The following is a 24506-nucleotide window of genomic DNA, read 5'->3' on the forward strand; positions in this document are numbered from 1 at the left end:
GTGCCATGGCTTGACTAATTCACTCTTCTGAATTGAAATGTCATCATTTGGTCCAATTTAGCCTATCATGTCTCCAGTTAGCATGGCTTTTTTTCTTTCCTTTTCTGTAGCGGAAATGTTACTTGATGGTGTTCTGCCTACCTCCTATTTTTCTGTGAACACTACACTTCTGTCAGTGCCTTGCAGGCCGGTGTGGATGCCAGCATCTTTTTTGCACTCCTCACATGAGCCCAAATTCATGTTCTCTGTAATAGTGTAATGATAAACAGATCCCCAAGGCAGCTGGGTTACATTTGTTGTCCTCTTTCAACCGCATAGACTTCTTGGCTATTGCTTTTACAGGAGGAAGTTGACGCTGGAGCAATCATTTTCCAAGAGGCGGTTCCAGTTAAGGTTGGTGACACAGTGGAGACCCTGTCCGAAAGGGTGAAGGAGGCTGAGCACCGAGCCTTCCCTGCTGCCCTGCAGCTTGTCGCCAGTGGGGCTGTGCAGGTTGGGGAAGCCGGTAAGATCTACTGGAAGTAGGAGCATCACATCTGCCAGCGTCCTCAGGTGGGGCAGCTGGATGCCTTAATTGATAGAAACAGAGGTCACAGACTAGTAACACGGACGATGTATTCTCTTCGCGTAGTGTTTTCAACGTAGAGTTTACCATGTCATGTTCTCACTCGAACAGGGATTCAAAGGAAAATCTGGAGAAAGCCACAAATGGAAATATTGAGGAAGGGGGCTGTTCTCAGTAGTTTCAGTGATGGCTCCGTTACATGTTTCCTAAGTATAATCACTTTATTTGCCAACATTTGGGCTCTCAATCAATTTCTTAACAAACAAAAAACCCCTTCTCTTGGTTACAGAAAGATTTGAGCATCTCTCAGGTTGACTTGGGAACATCAGTATTACTGTCTAACAGGCTGTATGGGCTATAACAGAGGACATTCTTCTCATGTGCTGTGAAGTGTCTGTGGGGAAAAGTAATGGAATCGGTACAATGTGAGAGACAGCTAAAGGCAAAAATTTTACTCACAAAAATCTCTAGCCAAAACAAGAACTGGCCTCCCAAAACACTAAGTATTCCTGCAGGTAATAAAATTGGCTTTTTCCCATATAGTTTCTATTTTAAAGTTGGTAGATTTTGTCTGGCCCAGATTCTGGAAATAGCCCGTAATTTCAAGCGCTGGACTTGCTATCAGGTGCTGAATAGATTAAATATCCAATGACCATTTGCCCTTGGGCATCCCCATGTGAATCCACATATGAATTTGCCTCAAAGATTTGTTCAGAAGCAACATAGTTGTTTGGCTTTTTTTCTTTTTAACAAGCAGAAGGAGGGTTAGGACTAGATACAGAATGTGTTCTTGGCTTGTGAGACATGTTTCAGCAATTCTGGTGAAGTTAAGTGCCTTTATTCTTGGACCTGTATTTTCACTTGAAATACTGATGGAAACAATAAGGGTTTTGAACAGTTCAATTCTGGTGAAAAAGCACCTGTTTTTTTAATATTTTAATATTAATTGTAGAAACATTTTAATGTATTCACTAAAGTAATCAGTTTTCCCCCATACAATCCAGAAGTATCTGACTGAAGCTGATTATGTATGTTTTAGGGCTCCCCTTTAATACAGAGAAAGCTAATTTGTATTCTGTGCACTAAAGTCCTCATGGTACTTTTGTGTTAACATAATCTCAATTTGGATTTGAAATCATGTCTAATAAAGTTAAAAATTTAAACATCAAAATCTTTCAGTGGAATTCCTTTGCCAGAGGGATGAGCTGGAGAAGGAGTCTGTGAACCAGAATTTAACTTTGTCTGAAGTACAGCACCTGTAAATCAGTTTGTGAGGTTACAACATGTGCAGTCCTGTGTAAGTCAGGAACAATTCACTGAGTGTGGTGACCTTACTGTGTCCGTGGCCAGCTGGTCCGTGATGAAGAAACTTGCTGACAAGATATTCCTGTCATTGTTTGTCACTGAGGATAAAGCTCAAGCCAATACAGAGGAAAACGACATGGTCCAATCTGATTTGCTTGTAAAGGCCAAAGAGTAAAAGCCAAGTCTTCATCCCAGAGTTTTTCTTTACAAACCTGCCCTCCCACAGAAGGGCATCCCCACAGGCAAACTGCCCACCGACGTTTGAAATCCAGCCTGGCTCAGTGAGGATGCAGAAGATGCAGGGAGAGTCCAGCCCTGGCAGGGGCTCAGCCCGCACGAGCTCAGTGCCAGAGCTACATTGCAAAGTAAACCATCTGCAAGTCAAAACAAATTGTACTTAACTCACAAGTTAGAGGAAGTTAAGACCACTAGAGGTGAAATCACTACTCTTACAGTTAATAAGTACAATACTGATAAAAGCAGTTTGATCTGTGCCAGGAAGGCCAACAGAAGGCTCAGATGTTCAAACACCCTGTTTCATCACAGACAGCTTGAGGGGGAGTAGGGTGTTCTGCCATCTAAAGCTGATGGCAAATGGGGTTTTAGCACTTACCTGTATTTCTACAAATGCATGAAAAGAAATGTGAGTGTGAACTGGATCTTAGATCCAGTTCTTTGCTTCAATTACCACTCTGTATAAAGAGTAGATAGATTAATATATAATCTATAATAATAGATTAATAATATACGGCACCCAACCTCAGAGGGATGCCAGCAGCATGACTGGAGAAGGAGTTGTTTGATACCATGGTGATTGTCTGGAAACCATAACTTGCGCCTTGTTCTCTTTTAACATTTTATTTGTGACGTTTGGAACATTCAGTCATGCATGCCATGCAATTCAAATAATACACAACAGGAAGTTTCTACAGAGTTACCACAAACCAAAAGCAAATTAAGCAATGTGCATATCATAAAAAAGTATCTCTATATACCAAACATTTCTTAATCTTGCCTAGTTACAGATCTTCTTATTTCTCCCAGGTCATGAAAAACACATATTCCTTTCTCCAGTCATTGCAGTGCAAAAGACAGATACAGATTTCTGTATGCAGACCTCACAGTAGGGAACCAAATTTTTCTCCCTCCCCAACTACTGAAACACCATTAGCTATGCTTTAGAAAAGAAAGGACAAATTTAGACTTTTAACTGTATCTGACTCATGCTCTTGAACAGCCTGATAAAGCCAAGAGGGGAATATACAGCATGTCCCTCACCAGTATAGTATGTGTAATACCAAAATAAGAATACATTTTTTTCACTGTATCTGATGGATATTAGGGATCTCTCCAATGGAAAACTAGCTCTGGCTACTTCTTTTCTAATTTGTTCAAGTAGCTTCTTAGCTAACATTCCTCCTCTGGTTTGTTACTTGCATGGAAGTCATTATTCTGGCAGCTATAAAATAGCTTCCACGGAAAAGGCTTTATTTAACAGCAGTGACTCTGGACCAAGCCGGTCATTCAGTCAACAAAGAGATTTTCCTGCTGTTGCAAGTTAAGCTGAGCATGCCTTGTTCTGCTGATTTCAAGGACGAGGGAAGAAAAATGCCTGAAATTTGTGTTTCTAGTCCTCCAATCAAATTTTCATCCCTCAAGATCCAAATGTTTTAATCTGGAACTCTGGGAATGTCTCTGCGCCTCTCCCTTTCAAGGAGCAGGAAAAAGTGTCTAGTTGTATGTTCAGTGTGCACTGTCACATCATACTGACAATCTGTGAAGGTGGGGTTGTTTCAGTTTGGTTTGCCTTTTAAGGTTCCCTGCCTTTTGGCCTTTGGGTCTTCTGCTTGGGAGTTCACTAGACTCTGGCTCCCACACTGGTGCTTGTTTATGTATCCTCTTCTCTGCACCCTGAGGTGCTCCCACAGTGGTGGGGCTCACAAGGATGGGGTCCTTCTAGGCTCCCACCTCCTCCCACAGAACTATACATTCATTCTCAATGCTTGTTCACCCACAAATCCACACTGTGCCAGGCTGTACCTCACTTCTGATCTGCCCAGACATGTCTGGCTCCTATTTGTGGTTGTTTTCTGAAGCTCCTGGTGCTCTGCATCGTGGTGATGCAGCCAACAAAACTTGGACTGATTTCCCTCTAAAGCACTAGGCCACTTTTACATCTTAAGCCCCTTCTTTGATTTGTACCACAGCATCTCCTTCACAGATGAAAGAACAGAACAAAAATTCAAAATCTGGAATGAGAGTTTGGCTTCCGCTGCCAATTTCGCAAAACAAGTGTAACTAAAGCTGCAAGCTAACGGAAAGGGATCATGGCTCAGAATGGAAACCTGTGACAATGATATGCCTGCAGTCAAAAAGGAGCACATCAAGGGCATAGAGGAGGAGAGAAGAGGGAAAGATGAGCAGACAGCAAGCCACTTGTTAACCTGGCTACACCACATTGTTTTCTTGAGGCTCTAGAGCCACGGGAGAGGATGTGCAGTCTCTCTTCTCTTCCTGAAGACACAGACCTTGGCTCTCTTGTCTCCAGTATGTTTTACCATCAGCTCCTAAGTGCACTGCTCCACTGGCCACCAGCTGCAGGGCAATAGGAAAAGCCCGACACTCAGCTTCTTTAACCCTTTCTGACAGCATCTCCTCCGTGTCATCTGCCTTCACAGATACTGGCTCCTGGTGGATCATAGCTTTCGGACTAGATTCCTCCTGAAATGGGGATAGTGGCAATCTTTTAGAAGAGGCTGGCGAACAGTCTTGGGAAGGTTATGGACAATGTGGACAGGGCAGAGAAAGTCTCGTGAGAGATCTCAGCATGCATGTGCGCAGTTGTGTGCAGGAGGCCTGAAGAACATCTAGAGAGGCTTGCACCTCCATTAGGGGTACCCACATTACCTCAGGGGGTACAGCAGGAAAAGAGACATGGGCTAGAAGATTGAGAGGGCAGTTTGCTGAGTAGGAGAAACTGAAAAAAACCCAAACCATAATATGAAGAGAGAAGACAGAACCTTAAGAAACCACAAACACAATGTAATCCCCGTATCTTCTGGTTTTTACTGGTACCAATCCTAAGATTTCCACACACTCCTGTTACCTCTTCCTGTTTCTGCCTTCAGAAATAAAAGAAAACAGCAAATTCCATGTCCTGGTCTTGTCTGGAATACAGCTAATTTTCTTTAATTTAAATTAATTTTCTTCCTAGTATATGGTGCAATGCTGTGATTTGGCTTTAGTCTGAGAACAATCCTGATAACACACGGATGTTTTAGTTGCTGCTGCTAAGTAATGCTTACTGTGATCAAGGACTTTTCAGCCTTTCATGCTCTGCCAGTGAGGAGGGGCACAAGAAGCCGGGAGGAAGCAGAGACAGGACACCTGACCCAAACTAGCCAAAGGGGTATTCCATACCACAGCACATTATGCCCAGTATATAAACTGGAAGGAGTCACCCAGAAGGGACCAACTGCTGCTTGGGTCGAGCTGGGTATTGGTCGGCGGGTGGTGAGCATCACTTGGACTTCTTTTGGCCGGTGGGGTTTATTCCTTCCTCTCTCTTTCTTCTTCTTATTATTACATTATATTTTATTTCAATTATTAACCCTTATCTTAACCCACAGATTTTTACCTCTTTTCCGATTCTCCTCCCCATTCAACTGGGGATGGGCGGGGGGAGTGAGCAAGCAACTGCATGGTACTTGGTTGCCAGCTGGGCTTAAACCATGACATTCCTCTTCATAACTTACTCAATGTTGGGCAAGAGGATACTTACCAGGACAAAATGCACAGTGCAGCCTGTGACTTTGTGTCCACCTTGCAGGGCTTGCTGATGGGCATTTCTGTCCTTTATTGGTGGGAAAAGTGATGGGGAAGCATTCAGAATTTTCCCTGGGCATTGGTATGAGAGGAGGAAAAAAAAAAAAGAAAAAAAATCAATTTGAACTGAATTTCCTTTAAAAATAAAAGTGAGATGTGATCATCAGTTCAAAATAGAAGCACTGATCTCCACTCAGGAGTTTAAATGGCCTCAACCGCAGTCAGAATGTAACAGGGCATGTTCAGATTCAGGTTAAAAAGCAAAACACACACACGGTGTGACGATCTCCAAGGCAATCTGAGGAAGCACTGCCTTGATCTGAGGAAACGGTGTTCTTCCAGGAGCACAGGTGACGGTGTGCAGGCTTTGGCAGTAGCCAGGCAAGCTTGTTTCAGTTAAGGTCAAGGACCTCATTTGCTTTTGTGTCTGTAGATGGCCAGATAGTGGTAAGTCTCTCCCCTACCAGGTGACCAGCCCTCATGCTGCAGAAGAGGGGCTTGGAAGCGGAGGACTTCACACTGCAGCCGCAAGCAGAGACACTGCACAGATGGAAGTGATTTTCATAGGAAACATCATTCCCAAAGAAGTCTGTCCAAATGCAATCCGCACAGTGAGAGAATAGCTTCTGAGCAAAGCCCTGGGAGCTGACACGAGGCACCCAGAGGAAAGAGGAATGTGCGTTTTTCCCCTCCACTGGCCTGGAACGTGTCTAAAGAAAGCTCTGCCCCATGGCAGAGCCGCATTCACTCAGCGGGCTGTAAGGCTGTACTTACAGCACACAGTACAGAGTGATGCTATGCTGTGTAGCCGTCAGGGCAGTACAGGAGGGAGATGGATAAGAAATCAGTCTCTCTCCCTTTTTTTTCTGAGTGACAACTGCAGGGAGTAAGGTCAGCACAACTCCCCAGCACTGCTCCTTGATGAATAACATCGCTATGCTACCTGTCCCCTACTGCAGACAGAACAAAACTCCTGCCTGCCCACAGGCAATCCTCCTTCCCAGAAGGAAGGCAGACAGACCATATCTGTGACCCTTACTTTGCCCCTCTGTTCCTCATTATGCCAGCACAAGGGAGTTCTCTGTCAATGCGCAGTAAGAATCCCAGCACAGTCCCACTGGCTGGAAAAAATGAAAGTGTAGGGCAGCCCCACTGATTAACATGCAAACCTCAGTGCCAGCAAGGCCATGAGAGATTAACCAAAGGACAAAGAACTGTGACTGTGTCAATGTGGTGAGAGCAAGCATCCATATTTTAATTACTGTTTTACATTTCTAATTTCTTACCTTTCCATTTTCTGAGAAAAGGACTGGACAAAATTCGCATAAATCCCGAAAGACATACTAGTTCAACAGCAAATTCTTCAAGAACTTGGTCAATGGTGCTGTCAAATTCAGAGCGACTCCCATATAACTTATGATCAATCACCTAAAACATTAAAACACATCAAAAAACATATTAAGGCAATAAACCCCCTGTGAATGAGAGCAGCTACTTGGGCAACAAAGGGAAAGCAAACTGCATTTATTCCAGGGCACTTGAGGATTTAAAACGTTACAAGCGGGTACATTATTCAGGACATTTGTGATTTGTCACATTCATATAAACATTCCTGGGAACACCCAAATCACTTGCTAGCTGACAGTGGCTGTATCACACAGGGTGCTTTCTAGGACATGTACAAAAACGGTGCAAAGAGAAGCCAACTGTGAAAAGAGAAACACGTGGGTAATGTGGTACAGAGGGAAATAAGGCAGAACACATTGGTAGATACTGACCTCTGATTCCAGAAGGTCTAGCCAAAGGCTAAAGTAAAACCAGCAATGACTCACTGGTATCACCATCACCAGTTAGCCTGAAGTGGCTCAATGAAAAGCACAAACTCATCTAGAAGACAACACATGGGCCAGACATTCTGTGGAAGGGGAGAAGTCAGGAGCTTTTCTTATGTCTACTCCACCTCTCAGCCTCAGCTCCTAAGGTAACTGTTGACTCCTGATTCTGTCCATAAGGACATTCAAATAAGGGGCTAACAATCTGTTGTGTGTTTGCCTATGAAAATGTGAATGGATTTTGACATATCTCCTTTTGTTCCCTAGAGATGAGTCTTTATATTGCTAGAAACAAATTATCACGAATCCAACTCAGCCGCTGAGGAAGCTTTTTTAATGCATGGGGAGCCTCTATTTCCATCTGTGCATCACAGTACAGACACGGTAACTGTTCAAATTTATTTAACGTTAGAAGGAAGAGTCCTGGTGGGTGGCATTTGAAATCCCAAGTTGGTGAATGTTTTCAAAAGCCATGTTCTAAGCTTAGACAAACACAGTGACACGATGGTAATGCCTTTCTAGATTTCTTTTGATGAAACAAACCAGTGAAAATTTCTGTAACATAGTGCTATTGTACTGACCACAGACAGGAGAAAAGGCTAGTGTGGTGCCACTGAAAGTGATTGAGCACAACACGAGACAAAGGTCTTTCTAAGAAGGGATTAGCCAAGCAGACAACACACTTACGTGTTTTGCAGAGCCTAAAGTCTTACTGATTTAAGTTAAAAGCTTGAACCTGCATGGGCTACAGTCTCAGACCCAAATCATCACAACACTTGTGGTCTGAAGTCCCTTCCTAACTCTGGAGTGTAGCACTCACTGAAGAGACGGGAAAGACTCACAGCCTCCAATGAGCACTGAACAGCTTTCAGCTCTGCCTCTGCTGGTAAATTTGACAGCTTTCTGCTACATCCACTCACCCTCAGTAAAAGTTTTAAACAGAAGTGAAACATGAAACATAAGAAGGAAATGAAAAGGGTGTCTTTACCCTGGTGGGAATTCCAGCCCGGGCTGCATTTCGTAGTTCTTCAACACCAGACTTGTTGGAGATGACAAGGACAACCTGAGCACAACTGCCTGGCTCTTTTGCGTAACTGATGAGTGCAGCAAGGTTTGTGCCTCAAATGAAGAGAGCAAACATTCATGAAATAGATGAGCACCTGTGTCACTGACAATTGGCTCTCAGTCCTGTTTAGCTAACAAAAATCTTGCTTTCAACAACTGCACAAATAGAAGAGGACTAAGGAATTTGGGCATTAATAAAGCTCACTTGTTAAGCAGTACAATACAACTTCTTGATTTCTAGTCAAAATACAACCTTGGGTTTAGAAGGCTCCATAGACTCTACTAAAAACAGGCAAGGTGGATGCACTTGTATCAGGGCTGATTCAGCCACTCCTTTGAAAGGACATTTATCTCTGTGATGATAAATGTAAGCTCACCTGTTCCAGAGATGAGAACAGCTACTTTAACTTTGTTCTTTCTGGGTTGGTGTTGACTCTCAACAACAGCGTTATTCAGCAGATGCTGGGGGCTGCTCTGCAGAGCTTCTAGAAGATTCTCGACTTCGATGTGAGAACCTTCTCCAAATATGTGAGGAAAATGTTAAAATACGTTGGATTTTTTTCTCCATCTAAATTTACTTTGTGTAGTTTATCAATCATACAAATTTCAAATAAAAGAAAACATATCAGCAGTGAATTTATGTTAGCACTAACTTGACTACAAAAACATGTACTACTTGAACAAACCAACTCACACTAGTTGTGCTGATCTCTTTTGTGTTACTCGCAGAACTGTTTACAAAGGCCTAGGTAAGGCATGGTCTTTTCAAGGATTATCCCCATTTTTTTATACCTGTCTTCCTCTTTCCCTTGTGTTGCAAAATTACTCTAAAAATGATGTTGCATTTTGGCTGCTCAAACTGCTCCCCCAACAAAGCTGTTCGGTTTCCAGAGGGATTTTGGTTCATGTCTTGCTGCATGTCAATCAATGGACACACCAGAATGAAGACTTACAATCACATACAACTATACACAGCTGTGGCCTATCCTCAATCTTTACACAGGATCAGTGTGAGTTAAGGAAGGGGTTGCAAAGGAGGTGGGGTTGATCACCATGATTGTGGTAAAATATAATCACCTAATGTTTGAGTCTTTACCGTCATTAGAAGGAATTACTCAAGTCTCAAGTAGGTACCTAGGTAAGACATTATTCAAGTACTGTGACTCTGAAAACAAGACAGTCACTTCTCTGTGTATTTAATAATGAAATCTAGATGTGAACGTCAGCTTAGTGAAACCACAGAAAAATGATGTAAACTACACAAACTTTGCAATATGGAGTCTCCTCAGTGCCTACAGAACTGATGACAACCGGTGCCTCCCAGAAGATGTTCAGCATTTGACAGATTTACACTCCGAAACAACTTACCCTGGATCAACTTAAAAAGTAAGTAGCACAGGCTTAAGTGGAAACTTCTCTGAAGTGAGACCAGGTGAACCTGTTACACTTCGAATCAAAGCATGCTCTGCTTATTTTTTGTGTCTTCCTTTCCCATTAGGACACCTGCTAACCTGTATCACAAGGGGCAACAACTTTCCCAATCAGCCAAGCTTCCTCATGTCGCTGTATGTCCTTGAGAACATGCTGAGCCAGGTCCTTCTGCACAACCAGCACTGCAGCTATCCCGCAATTAAACGTCTGAGCCATCTCCTCCACAGAGAGGTTTCCCTCTCTGTAAAGCCAGCAAAAGATTTCAGGAATCTTCCAGCTGAAAGCATCTGAAAATGATTGAAATGTGTATATGGTCAGCACAAATGTTTGTTGCATGTCTTTTATTATACATAGTGACAGTGGTGTACTGCAAGAACTGATAGATACTAATTCTTGCCATTCTAAGAATACTGTTCAAGGAGGACACTGACCCAAGTTCCAGTCAGCTTTATAGGTGCTGCTTACCTAGAGGTTTCTAGCCATAATTCGTGTGAGGCAAGTCTTTTCTAGGCTGTCTAATGAGAACATGTGTGAAATGATGGCGAATCCCTCATCAACCAGAATAAAAAAGCCACAGACGACTTACATCTCTTCCATAAGAGATAAAGGAGCCATGGGACAAATCGCCTTCTGGCTTTTTTAGACTACTTAAGCAGATCCGGATTTTCTGCTTCAAAGAATCAATATTAGTATAAGAGTCTATATTTAGTTGTATTGATGGGCAGACTGGAAAAGGGCTGAGTGTTCTACACATGGATGGGAAGCATGGATAGGCTTTGACATTGATACTACTCATACGGGCATGGCCTGATGGTGCAGACTTGACATCATGACTTCACTTTAGGAAACTAACAGTCCCTTGGGCTTGTTATCTTCCCTGTGGTTCCGGGCACTGGCAAGCAAGCTAGGCACCACCTTGCCAGCTGGATTTATTTCTTTCCTTTCTAATTTCATTTTTGAGAAATACAGACAGACATACAGGCTCATTCCTTCCCCCTTACCCTCTCCACAATATCTTTGGACTTGCATGAATATGGTTTTCTTTAATATTTTGAACTTTTTAGTACTTTGCCCAATTTTTCCTTCAAAGCAAAATCTAGCTTACTTACACATGTCAAATGCTAATCTGTTGTAGGGAAGCTACCACCTGCCATAAAACTGCATTAAATCTGTATGTGTTTGTGTATGTGTGTGTAGTGAATCATGCAAATTAATTCTCTCAACCAGCTTCACTGTATGGTCAAAGTGTTTAGTGTGGAGAGATGTCTTGCAGCACAATCAATCTTCTCAAACACCTGCTGCCCTAGAGATGAGCTGCCTTCAAACTCTCCTTAAATTTCCTGTCTCCAACAAGAGGCTGGTGCTCATCAAGTGCTGATGCAATAGGAATGCTTTTGGTAGGTACTTTGGAAAAGCACTGACTTTGGGTCATTCAGTCTCCAACTACATAGCCACATACTTTTCTGAGTATCTCTGTAACTGAAGCTGAAAAGTCAAGTCCATGCTATATCTAAATTTTGTCAAACAGAAACAGTCATCTTTGATATTTACCTAGGACAGCACTGACATGTTCTGGCAGAATTCTGGAGATGCCTTCCAGCAACCCCTCCTCAGCAATGAATGCAAAAGCCTTCACGTGCCCTGAGCGAAGGACAGGCAGCAAAGATGGACTGTACATTTTTGCTGGGGTCAGCAGCATATCTCCTGCAAACAAAAGTGTCAATTCAATCAATTTGTTTAAAAGCTCATTAGGTATTTAATGGGAATGCTTCTCTGAGCAGGTTCTCTTCTGCTTTTTGTGGCAGACAACGTTGGGAAGTAGCAAAAAGCGCTGGCCTGCTTTTCCAAAACTAGACACAAGCCCACATACCTACCCCAAAATTCAACGAACACTGACCCATCCTGAAGTAAACAACCCTTGGCAGCACCTAGTTGTGGAAATGTCTGAACACAATCCAATTGCAGGTTTGCTTTTGAGATGAAAGATATTGTACCTAGAGTCTTGTCACCACAACTGCCAGGTGCTGGTGAGGAGTAGTGTAAGGAGGACATTAAGAGAATCTTCCTTATGATGCTAAAGCCACGGCCATGAATCCCAGAAGAGGCCAGTCCAATAAGCACATCCTCCTCCTCAGCTCTCTGCAGCCCCAGAAGCATCTGCCCTCGCTCCACTGCACCAACCACAAAGCCAGCCAGGTCATACTCTCCAGAAGAGTACATGCCAGTCACCTCAGTCATCTCCCTGCCTAAGTGGGGACAGAAAGCAGACAGCACTACTTGTAAGTATGTTTTACTGTTAATTTTAAATCTAGAGAATCTCCTAAAATAAGGAATGTATCCAGGACAGCTGCAGAAACACAGCCTAAGAAATACATTCAGATATATTTTAAAAATCCTTCTTAGTTTCTTACTTCACCTCAAGACTTCAACAAAACAAAGCTTCATGAAGTTATTAAAAGAAGAAACTTTTTATTATTATTTTATGCTACTCATCTGGCACCTCCCTGCTATGACTGAATATCAGAGAGGGAATGAAAACATATTAACACTTGAAGAATGTAAGGCATCCAGCTTTGTTCTCCTTTGTACAAGGGTAAAGGAGCAAGAATTAGAATCCAAATGCATGAACAGTAAAAATCATCCCTCTGTGCTGACCCATTATACAGATAAGGAAGCATTTAAGCCCAAATGCTTGACTGTTTTTCCCACCAAACAGAAAGCAGCAGTTCTAATGCCACATACTGCCCCTGCCTACAAAGTCTATTTCATTAGTAATCATTTCAACATCAGAATCTTCAAATCTCAAAGGAGAGAAGAATTCATACCCAGGAAAGCACATCCTGCACTTCTGCAACCTTCAGCTATTCCTTCTTTGATTGTTTCAGTCACTTCAGCATCAAGTTTGCCACAGGCAAAATAACTGAGGAAGAAGAGAGGCTCTGCTCCTTGAGTCAGGATGTCATTGACACACATGGCAAGCAGGTCCTGACCTATGGTGTCATGTCTTTTACACACTTGTGCAATCTGCAAAACATGGTGGGAAGCAGCAGTGGTGACAAGAAATATGCAAAACTCCAATATTAATCAGCCAAATAAGCAGAAACCTTCTTTTTCCTGAAAAGAATCACTACAGAACATACGCAGAAAATAACGTGGTGCATCATCTAGTTTAAATCAAGAGAAAACAGCTCACTTTCTTGCAGAGGAAAGATAAAGCTATTTTTGGGTTTTTTTTAAACATTAATTCAAAATCTAGTTCCAGTTACCCAGGAATCGGCAGTTTGGAGTGTTTGTTCGTTTGCTTTTTGAAATATTTATGTTAAATCCAGAATAAAAGGTGTCTAAACACAATTACAAATTCCCAGGATATTCAACCTACAGAACATCCTAGCAATTTCAGAACATAAGATGAGGTTGCTCAAACATCACTGTCTGTTCTGCTTTACTCTTGCCTACTAATTTCACTGGGTTGCGCAGCAAAACTGAAACAATTTGTTAAGTAGTTTTCTTAGTAGTCCACAGGAAATGAGACTTCACTCCCACAATCCCCAAGGAATTTTTTCATGTCAGCCAACTCATGTCATGGACAAAATCATGGGCCTGGTCTCTAGGTCCCTTTGAAAGCCAGGTCTTTTACAGAGCAGTAACATTTCCCTCAGGAAGGCTGCTATTTGGTTTTCAAAAAGTTATCAAGGTGTTTGCATCCTACAAGTAATGAAATCTCATTCAGACATCATGGCTTCTATAAAGTGGAAACGTTTACACTACTATATTACAAGCAGAAGTTTCTACATTAGAGCAGTTCTGCTTGTAGATGCACAGCACCAGCTCACACTGTGGAGCCTCTTTCAGTTACCATTTCAGGGTCTGAAATAGGACAAAGATTGAATATGCATGAATAAATTTTAAAGGTAATTACCTTTTACTGACAAAGCTCTATCAATGTAGTTACACCTGTGCAGACAAGCTCACTACAGAAAGATGGGCAAGTGAAAAATGTAGATACACGCTACCACTGACTTCAAAATGGTAACAGATCAAAACAGCCTGAGTTTGAACTACAAGTCTGATTTCTTTCTCCATCTAGTGGATGTAGAACTGCTATGGAAACCAGTCATCCTGTCTCCTTTGCTGCATTATGGCATCTCCCTCCCACTGATCTAGTAACAATTTGTATAGGCATCAGCCAACGTTTTTTGGCCAAGGAAGAGTCTTGGGAACAGTCTGTGCAAGCGCAGTTGGAAATGTCTCTCTGCCAAGCAGTCGGAACAAAGACGCACAAAAGCCAGCACCAATAATTTTTTTCACGCTCAGAGGTGTCCAAGGATGTAAGACTGCAAAAGACCTTCTGGATTATTAGGTTCAGTCCTTTGCTGTTGTGGGAAGCCACACCGTATCATCCCATTGCTAAAGGTATAAACAACAACTTGAAACATGACAACTTGCTGTGCTTGACCAGTGAAAGGCAGCCTCAGAACTCTGATTAAATCCTTATTCTGATTCAACATATAAGTATATTCCTGACTCAATTTATCCTATGTGTTCTTCTGTAATTAGCATTCTTTACCTATTGGCTTCTCTTCTCCTTTAATGTTTATCTCCATTCTTCTTTTTCCCAGTGCCTTGACAAAGGTGATTGTGCCACTTCTCCGAATACGGTTTATTAAGCTGACAGTTATCATTTTAACACTCTCTCGTACTCCTCTGAACTGACCTTTCTCGAAGCCAATGGACCCTCTATCTTATTGCAGAAATGCTGTTTCATAGTTCCTCAAGTGCACAGCTAAATTTTATTATCATTTCATCACGAAATATCCAGAGCCTCATATTCTCAGTAAGATATGCACAGGCCTTGCTCAAATGATCATCTACAAAGCTCAAGTCACCATTGTGGAGGACTTGGGATGTGGTTATAATGCTCAGAAGGTTCAGACAGTGCAATAACATGCTACAGTCAACTTGCAAGCTACCTGCAGTTTAGGTCCAAGGCCTTTAGCTCGAGATACCAAGATAGGATCCTCATAACCAGATGCTTTCAAGTCAAAGAAACCAGCAAAGCCTCCTATTTCTGAATGACAGCCTGCCAAATACAAACATGTCAAGGATCATTTTAAGGGAAATAAAAAGACCCAAAACACTCCACAAGACAAAGTACTGCAAATTATGATTTCTTGGAGAAAACAGCACTGTGTCCACTGACAGAAACATGCACAGCTTTATGAAGCATGGACTCCAAAGTCACATATTTCATGGTGCTGTAAACAGATCTTTATTATTCTGTATTTCTGACCTATGGATTGTGTCCAGCAGAAGTTAAACATTTTACCAAACAGTTAACAGCTCACCTTTTACGTAGTAACTTTTTTCTAAGGGGAAAAAAATCAATACGAATTTCTCCTCAGTAGATCACTGCTAAGAGGAAAGGACATAGTCTGAAGTGCAAATAACATGTTCAGTGATTGTTAGCCACGCCCTAATAACTGTTCAGATGTTGTACTCATCTATGCAGTCAGCCAGATCACTTCTGTCCAGTGACAGATTCCATTCCGTTAACCCAGGAGTTATTCTGTTCCCTAGATTAACCTTGATAATGTGCAGTCATCTCCATGGTAAGCCAATTATTTTTTAATCACGCAAAAGAGGAGTGATGAGAAAGAGGTGTGAGTTTTCTTGGTGATCCCAGCCCAACTTGTTAAGCACAAGTTTCAATGCCAAGAATGCATTGCTCACCTCCTGGGGAAAAAAGGCTCTGCCCCATTCAATGTACCAAAGAAATTCAAAGAGTCTTCCCAGTCTTACCTGATCTGGTACCACTTACAATTGATGTTTCCAGCTGATGAAACAAAATTTCACTGGTTACAGCTTCCATATGTCTCTCCTTGTATATTAGACCCCTGAAGAGAGTAAAGGACATGCTAGGAGCAGTAGTGATATTTTCTGCATAAATCATTATTGAGCACACAAATGGGAACAGATCCAAAACTGTGGACTAGCATCTATTTCTGCTAGTGCTTTTGCTTACATACAGAGACTGCTTGAGAAGCTGTATACCCCGATGGCCAATGTCCTTCCTGTAAGTGGCACCCTTGAAACGTATGGCTGCTACACCCCTGTTGGCTTCTCCCAGTGCTTTCATCAGGTCCTCCTTAACAGCAGTAATGGAGAGGACTCTGCCACCACTTGTCACCACTCTGCCATCCTTCAGCGTTGTGCCAGCATGAAAGACCTGCAGCCCTAATTCTTTGGCTTGCAGCAGCCCTACAAAAGTAAAAGGAATTCTCTGAGTACTTCTAAATCACATACCATGTTGGCAAAGCAGCAAAGATTGAAGTCCTTTCTTCAGACAAGGAAGAACAACAATGAAGCTTCCCACCTTAACTTCCCTCTGGGAAACAGCATTACCAATGAAGAGTATCCCACTCCACTTGGCCCTAAGACTCCCTTCTGAGACATCCAGTAAGGACACAGATGATACAGAAACAGAAATAAGAGATCCAGGAGCCACAATATAACTACCCTGTGCCAGAGCAAAGGTGTGCTGTATATTGTAATTGTGAGTAATTTGTGTAGAGCTCTCCTGCATAAAATCACAGTTTACTGCCTGGGTTCCTCTCTCTCCATGACATTAAACCATTAATGCTAATGTTACCTCAGCACTCCCCTAGCTGTTCTGCAGTGTCCACTCCACACAATTCCACCCCTGGAATTGCTCTACAGACACTTGCAGGTGGCTGTCCAATAGCTAAAACAGTTGATGTGTGTTCTTTTCATTTTTCTCCATGTATTTCCCTGTTAGAGGAAAGCAAAATTGTTCGGGGGGGGGGGTTCAGTTTCATATTTTGAGGAGACAATAAGGGAAAAGGAGGAGCTGCTGCCATCATCTGGAAAAAGCAAAATAAAGCAGTTTCCCTCTTACTATCAGTCATATGAATTTTATAAATGAGTAAAAAGGACCTTTATACTTGCTGAAAGTACAGTGTGTTACATTGCCACAGCATAGCCCTGACAAGGTCAAAGCTGAGCCCCAGCTGCCTTGCAGCAATGGAAACCTAATTCCGTCCCATCATGTTTTAAGGAATACTCCAGAACAAAATGTTCGGTAAGCCATTAAAATGTGGCAATCAACATGAAACGTAGGAAAAAAACTAGTAGAACCCACACAACTCCAGAGGCTGGATTATAATAAACAAATGGACTGAATTTCATTGTTTCAACTGGTTTTTTTTTGTGTGTGATTAATAAGCAGGGGGGTCATACCATCTCATTCCTAAAGATACGAATATCAGCTTGGAAACTTTTTAAGTTCCTGAGTGTGACTAGTAAAAGCTAGCTTGATACCAGAAGGATCCATTCAGTTCTGTGGTATGGACTTTCACAGTTACAGAAATGCAGAGTTCCCCACAATACCACTGACAAAAAATAAATACAACAAGGGAGTTAGGAGAGTGGATGAGGAGAATGCGACAACAGAAATCTCAACAAGGGCAAAAGCAACATAACATGACCTTCTCCCTGGCTGATGTAGGGTAACTGGAATTATGATGAAAATAAGGTGGCCCCAGATCAGTTGTCTGGATTGCTTTACACAGGGCACAGTGTTGGACTGGCAAGACAGCAGCTGAGGGGGAAGGAAAGAGTCCTGCAACAGTTCCGTCTGTTTTTAAACATTTAAAAAATCTTAATGAGATATTAAGCAACAATAATTTTAACACATAAAATGAATATGGATCTAGAGCACATGTGCCCACCTTTCCAAACCCTTCAGCCCTGTGAAGAGGTTCTTACTATTATTACACAGCAATGACCCTGGCTAGCTGGCACAAGGGAAGGAACCAAGCTGATGGTGGAGGAATGCACGGCTCCTACTTTAAAGACCACAGGTCCTCAAGACTCACCCTTATCACTCATCAGGCATTAGCCAAGATAACACGACCTGCTGGCAAGAGAGCAAAGACAGGAAAAAGCAGTCGTGTGCTGACAACATTGCAGCCCACGCTTCTAGCACAGTTTGTGAAAGTCCTCCATGTGGACACACCAGAGTTGTTCCAGGAGGACAGAGTTCCCCATCAATTTCTTATCTCAGTAACCAGCTACAGAGAGAGCTTTATGTAATAATGTACCTTTAAACATTTAGACACTGAGCTATGGACAGGCATACACTCCAGTTACAAGATCTTGCTGAACAGCTATTTGTTCCACAAGGGGTGATGCATCAAAGCAGACTCTAATAAGGTGTCACGGGTGGGATGGAGGAAAGCTGTACAGGGAGGTTCTGGGAGAAGAATGCAAACCTACTGAAGTACTACTGCTGTTACCTGTCACCTCCATGCCTTTGTCATAGTCTCCTGGATATCCTGGACTTGCCATGACCACACACACAGCTGTACTATTTTCTGACCAGGCTGGCATGAAGCTGCAGAGTTTGCCATCAATTGTTGCTTGAATCACTTCATAAAAATCATTTTTAAGCAGTGGAAGAATTACCTGCAAAAAAGTTTCATTGTGATAGAAGGTAATTTTTATTTTGCTGACTTCCTGAAATCCAACTTAGGGAAAATTCAATTAATAAAGTAAACTCTGTACCTGCCAAACTGAAAATCCCTATACCAGTAGATTTGGAACCTACAGGTGAGCATTAATTTGCAGCATCTTTCTGCTACAGTCATAAATTTATAAACATGAGATGTGAGATTATGTAGAAAGAACATGAATTTAGGCTCCTCCCACTCTGCTTCTATCCAGAAAAATAAAACCTGAGGAAGAGCTCTTTAAGTTACAGTCTCTAACTAATAATTCACAGAAGCTGACTAACCACAATTTTAAGTCACATCATACATTGTCTAAGACATTCACATTCAGATCTGCATTTTCGGGGGAAGGAAGATACAGATTCAGACATTTCCCTAGAGGTGATCTAGAACACTCAGAGGTAAAAAAACAAAGCATATTTAAGTTGCTAGTATCTTTCACTCACCTGGCACTGAGGGTCACCAAACTGACATTTAAAGTTCAAAATTTTCAAACCATCTTTGGTAAGCATTAAACCTGTTTGCAGCACACCTGAACAGAAATAACACAGCCAAGCAAATTAATTTGAACACTTACTTTTCAAGAACTCCTTTAAATTACATTTAAAAGGTTATGGTTCTTCAGAGAGACGGTGGACACACCATCCCTGAAGACATCCAAGGCCAGGCTGGATGGGGTTCTGGGCAACCGGATCTAGCCGAAGATGCCCCCGACATTGCAGGGGGGGTTGGAACTAGATATCCTTTGAAGGTCCCTTCCAAATCAAACTATGCTATGATTCTATGAAATGCAACACCATATCTTGGAATGTGGAATGCATTTCTGCAAATCATAAGGAATCAAGAGCAAGGATTCTGCAAGCACTTATACGCAAGTCATGAAAATTCCACAATAACCAAAAAAAAGGGAATCAGCAACCTGAGGAACATTCCACTGCATTTGAGACTGAATACAGCAGAAAGCAATGTCTCTGCATCAGAAAGTCAAGTTCTGCCTTTTGTTACAGCTCTCTAAATGCAGGTGTTCAGAGATCAGAAGGAGCTGACAGGATGAAAAAAACCCAGTTCTCATAAAACCCCATTCATTACACAGGCCTTGTGATTTTCTTACCACTAAGTAAGTGCACTATTGTTATACATGAATATAGATGCAAAACTCTGTATTTCAGTCAAAAATACCAAACCAATACTGCTGTTAACAATCAAAATCAAAGAAAAATTTACTGAAGTTGGTACTAGGTAATTTCTACTGCAACACACATATATGCATATGGTGAACTAAAGAAAGTCTTTCACTGTATAATCAGAAAACCAATTGCCAGAGAATAACAAGTCTTAGATTTTAAACCCCACAAAGGATCAGGTCCTCCACCATCATCATGAAAATGCTCAACTCGCACTACATTCTTACTGCAGATTTGGGCATTGTAAAAAAGTTACCAAATAGCAGAGAACACATCTCAGGCTGGAACACAACTCTTTAGATATCTAGTGTGTGGTCCTCAGTACCTCTTCAGTATCAAAAGCAGCCACTGGTTTTTAGTGACAGTTGTGAGCATCACCTGCCTTTTTCAAAACAGGCTGAAGACAGAGATCTTCAGAAAATTTACACTGCTGTTTAGAGAACAGTACAATTGAAGTATATAGTATATCCTGAACTACAAAGAGTCTGATCGCAACATTCATAATAAAAAAAAAATTAATAAAAATACATATGTTTTATGGAGAAAAGGTAAATTCTTCTCGACAAAGGAAGAGCTATAAGGCAAAACCAGTGAGGCTTAATACTGAAGGAAAAATTAACTACTTAAAAAAATATATATTTGGAATTCAGCAGCAATCTCTAACAAGGAAACTACCCTTGGCATGACTTTGCTTTTCAGGTGAATTGCTTACTTACCTACATATGCTGTTCCTTCTTGTCTCATACTATCAACAACATGTTGAAGGATAGCATCATTGATTTTCTCTAGAAGAACTTCTGGAACCTGATGATCAACATCAAACTGATTGAGACAGTGATGACATTTGCTGAACTACCTCATAGGACCTGGAAGGACTAGGGTAAGTAGATGCTTCAGCTATGTTTTTTGCTCTCCAACCCCAACCACTGAGCACTTTTCATTAGAGTGCTGCTGTTTGAAGGCCAACTGCACTAACCCTCTGTCTCCCAAGATTTTTTGTTTGGTTCTTTCTTCAGAAGGCCAATTTTAAGGAGGTTTGAGACACAAGAAACCTGAGCTGCACACAGTAAGATTGTTCCTGCACTCACAGCAAAAGAGCACTAATAATATACTTGCGCAATATATTTTAAAAAATGCAGTCAGCTTTAGGAATCAACAACAAGGAAAACAGTATTGTGTGCAGTTTGGGTATCCTCAACATAAAAAGGACATGGAACTGTTGGAACAAGTCCAGAGGAGGGCCATGAGGATGATCGGGGGACTGGAGCACCTCCCGTATGAAGACAGGCTGAGAAAGTTGGGGCTGTTCAGCCTGGAGAAAAGAAGGCTTCGTGGGGACCTCATAGCAGCCTTCCAGTATCTGAAGGGGGCCTACAGGGATGCTGGGGAGGTGGACTATTCATTAGGGACTGTAGTGATAGGACAAGGGGTAACGGGTTAAAACTTAAACAGGGGAAGTTTAGATTGGATATAAGGAAGAAGTTCTTTACTGTAAGGGTGGTGAGGCACTGGAATGGGTTGCCCAGGGAAGTTGTGAATGCTCCATTCCTGGCAGTGTTCAAGGCCAGGTTGGACAGAGCCTTGGGCGACATGGTTTAGTGAGAGGTGTCCCTGTCCATGGCTGAGGGATTGGAACTAGATGATCTTAAGGTCCTTTCCAACCCTAACTATTCTATGATTCTATGCTCAAGACACAAAGACTTCATGCATGTGGGGAATTTTGTAGGGACATTTCAAGGGATGCTAATAGCAGCAGAGAAATGCTAAGTTCAGGAATAATGAAAAAGTTAAGAGACCACTCCTCAGAATACTGGCTCACTAAATCTTGAAGAATGGCTAATAAGGTTTGAGCCCTGCATTGCACTTATACAAGCAAAGTGTCAATCAATTCCAGAAGAACTCTGGCCTATGTGATAGAAACAAGATTGAGCCCTAAGGAAGATCTATTAACCACACGTGATCCTTACTGCAGGCTGAGGAGGACTGCCGTACCTGAGGAACTGGGCAGTAGGCTCCCATCCCTCCAGTGTTTGGACCCTGGTCACCATCCAGCAATCGTTTGTGGGCCTGGGCTGGGGGCATTGAAGCAACAGTGACACCATCCGTGAAGCACAAGCACTGTTAAGAGATGCACACAATACAGAAACAGTGACAGTGTCCTGTCATAAGAGAAGTTAACACTTCTGGTCCACAGGCTGAGGCTCAGTTCTGCCAGGAAAATTTAAGAATCGAAGATAGAAAGCAATAGAATCCACATGCAGCAGGATTCTACTGCAAGCCCACTGACCTGAAGGATTCATGGAGTTTTCTTTCTCATTTTTAAATAATCAAGAGAAACGGTGGCCCTCATAACAATCCCTTCCTGATTAATTAGATCTTGACCTATCAGTCACGTGAACACATGCTTACCTTAAGGCACGTGAATTGCCTTTGTCATTGACTGGACAGAATTATTCATGGCTCAAGTTAAACCTGTGTGTTTGCAGATCCAGGGCCTGAACTAGTGTGAGGTACTCTCAGTGCAGGACAAAACTTGCACAAGAACGTGTTTTCAGTTTTCATGTGGCATATAGTAAGCATTCCTTAAGTCTTGTAATCCAGGAAAAGGAAAGTGCTAACTAAAATAGGCACTAAACATTAGCACAAAGTTATTGATGTAACAAGAATTACCAAGACAAAGTCCATACAAACATGTTTTCAAGTCACCTTGGGGAAAAAAGATCATTTTCACCTAAAAAGATCACCATACTTGCAATTTCATGGCTAATGTAGAAGAAAATTCTACTGACAACATGCATTGATTATTACGATAGCAAGTTTCTTAGATTACAGATTTGTTGATGTAAGTGCAAACAAAACAGAAAACCTATTTGAAACAATGAACTCATGCATTTACGCATAGAGCATAACCGTAATGCCAAAGAAAAAAGCACTTAATCACACCATCCACCACATACAGAAATTTCTTCCCCTTGAAGGAGTTCTTCAATAACAACCATCTCTCCAAACATTCTGTCCTGTACAAAAAAAAAAGGCTCCAGTTAGTAAACATGACATCTATTGTCTAAATCCTTTCTTCATTTTCTTCTAACTGAAAAAAAAAACAACAACCCAAAACCAACATATAGGAAAAGTCTGGCTTGTTTGAATGGAATTTGAGGATGATACCCAGAGAAATTCCTGAGTCAAATAGGCAAGCTTCTCCTCTAAACACTTGCTTCCTGTGGCTGAAATTACAATCTCACAGGTTAGAGAACATCAAGAACTGGATTTCCCACTGATTAATTAAAGATTTACCCACCTGCATAATCTCTTGGACAGCTCTGCAGGCTTCCTCTTTGCTGGCTGTAATAGTCACTTCTTTTCTAGCAGCAGGGCCCCTTGCTCGTACAACTCGTGCAGGAAAGTCTGTGCTTTAAATGAAAGCAAAACTGAGATTCAGACATCCCTATCATATCCAATGGAACTATCATTTTTTAAGCTGAATGCCTCCTATAGTCTTTCTTTTTTTTCTGAATGGTTGAAGACTAACATATCAGAAAAACATGCTCCCTGCTAGCCCATCCTGTCATAGAGGTGAATGGACTCTAACAGCCCTTAGCACAGGACTGTGAACCGGAAATCCATGAATTCTGTTGTTGGTTCTGGCACCAGCTCAGTGCATACCCTTGGAGAAGTCACCAAACTTTAACACCTCGCAGTTTCTTCCTCTTTTCCCTGAGTCGGGTTACTGTTTTATTCCTGTCATAGGTTTGAAAAGAAAAACTCATTCATGATTTATTGGTTTGTAACACCAGATTACAGTACATAATCCTATAAATCACTATGGAAGTCCTGTTTAGAATTGTAAGGTTAAGGTAGAGATAGGTCTTCCATGTAAAGGATATAACAGAACTAGTGTATTAACACTGTATCCCCAGAATTTCTCCACTTACTCTTAAACACAAACAAAAACTAGAAGGAAAAAAAAATGAACAAAACAGCATAGTTAACATATTTTAACTTCACTTTATCCATTCATCTCTCTTAGCTTGTGTTCCTTTTGAAGAGTTGATTCTACACACTACTACCCTGTTTTCTGAAACAACATCTCATTCCTCTTTTCCACATCAGTATTTATATTAGGATAAATCTCAACCCTAGATTTATACAAGCATCCAAAGCAGGCTCACACAACACTCCCTTTCTCCACATCTCTGTGCGCTGACCTGAGACACAGTTTTCCTTTTTGAGTCTTATGCATGCTCAGAGACATACAAGTTGTTGGCCTGTTTCTCTACATGGCCCTAATATAGACTAAATACTTACAGAGCAAAGCCAGTGAAAAGGTTGTTTTTATTGAAAAAAAAAAAAAGTCCCACTAGAGCTAGTAGCACATGACAGTAAAGACAAGAAGTCCTTGATACTGACACACAGCCACAGACCAGCGCAGCTGAACACAGCAGCTGCTGTAAGACTGGACCAAAATAGCCACAGCGGTAAGTTGCTTTCCCAAAGGATCCTCAGTGACTTAAGAGGTATTACTGCTCAAAGCAATTGTGGAGATATGCAGTTACTTTTCTCCCCATGGAAGAGAGATGCTGTCAAGCCTTGAACGAATAAGAGGATCCTTCTTAAGTTGTATTTGACCAGTACCTCCCAAATCACTCCACAGATAGCATTTTGCTAATATGTGTCTGTGTAGAAATTATTCTTAACTTTACAGAAAGATTTATTGAAATATTTTTCTCTCTCTCAATTTTTCTGTCTTTTAAAAGGCTAACTAGCATCC

General features: G+C 41.7%; 2 protein-coding genes across 5 annotated transcripts in view; one reads left to right on the top strand and one right to left on the bottom strand.

Annotated features, from left to right (window-relative positions):
* The window catches only part of GART (phosphoribosylglycinamide formyltransferase, phosphoribosylglycinamide synthetase, phosphoribosylaminoimidazole synthetase), a 37631-nt gene extending 36194 nt beyond the window's left edge, over window positions 1-1437 (top strand). For all 4 annotated transcript variants that reach the window (XM_057410118.1, XM_057410117.1, XM_057410116.1 and 1 more), the window contains one exon: window positions 343-1437. In XM_057410118.1, coding sequence (XP_057266101.1) covers window positions 343-525 — 183 coding nt within the window. In that variant the 3' untranslated portion in view covers window positions 526-1437. The remainder of the gene's footprint in view (window positions 1-342) is intronic.
* A 2686-nt stretch (window positions 1438-4123) lies between these two features.
* The window catches only part of LOC130599566 (trifunctional purine biosynthetic protein adenosine-3-like), a 28206-nt gene continuing 7823 nt past the window's right edge, over window positions 4124-24506 (bottom strand). The window contains exons 5-22 of the mRNA XM_057410119.1: window positions 23037-23148; window positions 22693-22752; window positions 21728-21853; window positions 20452-20539; window positions 18998-19083; window positions 18339-18507; window positions 16050-16281; window positions 15823-15917; window positions 14994-15103; window positions 12849-13047; window positions 12018-12269; window positions 11575-11727; window positions 10104-10310; window positions 8970-9107; window positions 8516-8646; window positions 6982-7123; window positions 5652-5767; window positions 4124-4591 (exon numbers count right to left, since the gene is read on the bottom strand). Coding sequence (XP_057266102.1) covers window positions 4319-4591; window positions 5652-5767; window positions 6982-7123; window positions 8516-8646; window positions 8970-9107; window positions 10104-10310; window positions 11575-11727; window positions 12018-12269; window positions 12849-13047; window positions 14994-15103; window positions 15823-15917; window positions 16050-16281; window positions 18339-18507; window positions 18998-19083; window positions 20452-20539; window positions 21728-21853; window positions 22693-22752; window positions 23037-23148 — 2689 coding nt within the window. The 3' untranslated portion in view covers window positions 4124-4318. The remainder of the gene's footprint in view (window positions 4592-5651; window positions 5768-6981; window positions 7124-8515; window positions 8647-8969; window positions 9108-10103; window positions 10311-11574; window positions 11728-12017; window positions 12270-12848; window positions 13048-14993; window positions 15104-15822; window positions 15918-16049; window positions 16282-18338; window positions 18508-18997; window positions 19084-20451; window positions 20540-21727; window positions 21854-22692; window positions 22753-23036; window positions 23149-24506) is intronic.

The sequence above is a fragment of the Pezoporus wallicus genome, unplaced genomic scaffold (assembly GCF_028554395.1).
Source record: "Pezoporus wallicus isolate ANWC-B61680 ecotype Strahan unplaced genomic scaffold, APGP_CSIRO_Pwel_v1 contig_7011, whole genome shotgun sequence".
NCBI lineage: Eukaryota > Metazoa > Chordata > Aves > Psittaciformes > Psittacidae > Pezoporus > Pezoporus wallicus.